This window comes from Buceros rhinoceros, unplaced genomic scaffold (assembly GCF_000710305.1).
Source record: "Buceros rhinoceros silvestris isolate BGI_N320 unplaced genomic scaffold, ASM71030v1 scaffold34942, whole genome shotgun sequence".
NCBI lineage: Eukaryota > Metazoa > Chordata > Aves > Bucerotiformes > Bucerotidae > Buceros > Buceros rhinoceros.
In genome coordinates this window covers 1,027-1,411 of record NW_010401238.1, presented here as the reverse complement: position 1 = coordinate 1,411, position 385 = coordinate 1,027, and the positions used below count along the sequence as shown (strand labels likewise).

Below are 385 nucleotides of genomic sequence, written 5' to 3'. Positions count from 1 at the left end.
CAGCTCCTGGCTGACCTGGGCCACATGCAGAGCAAGGTAAGCCTTGTCCCTGGAGACAGCGAGGGTGGGGGCCTGGCCCCCACCCAGCCCTTGCCATCCTCCTTCCTGTCAGCTGGTGGTTGTGGGGCAGGGAGCTGGTGCCCCAGCAGAGCCAGAGCCCTCCCTGGACAACATGCTGGGCAGCCTCACCCGGGACCTGCAGGAGCTCGGCATCTCAGCCGCCCCCGCTGGCACCTGCGCCGCCTGCCGCAAGCCCATCGTCGGCAAGGTGAGCCCCTGCACCTCCACCCCAGCACGCCTCTCCCCTCGGCTCACGGCATCCCCGGGAGCTGCTCTCGCTGGCCCCCACCTCCTCGCAGGTTCTCACGGCCCTGGGCAAAACCTG

General features: G+C 69.6%; 1 protein-coding gene across 1 annotated transcript in view; it reads left to right on the top strand.

Annotated features, from left to right (window-relative positions):
* Positions 1-3: 3 nt before the first annotated feature.
* Positions 4-385, top strand: part of LOC104489986 (leupaxin-like) — a gene marked incomplete at both ends in the record, with an annotated part of 1,323 nt that continues 941 nt past the window's right edge. The window contains 3 exon segments of the mRNA XM_010132209.1: positions 4-36; positions 113-355; positions 357-382. Of these exon segments, the coding sequence (XP_010130511.1) occupies positions 4-36; positions 113-355; positions 357-382 (302 nt within the window).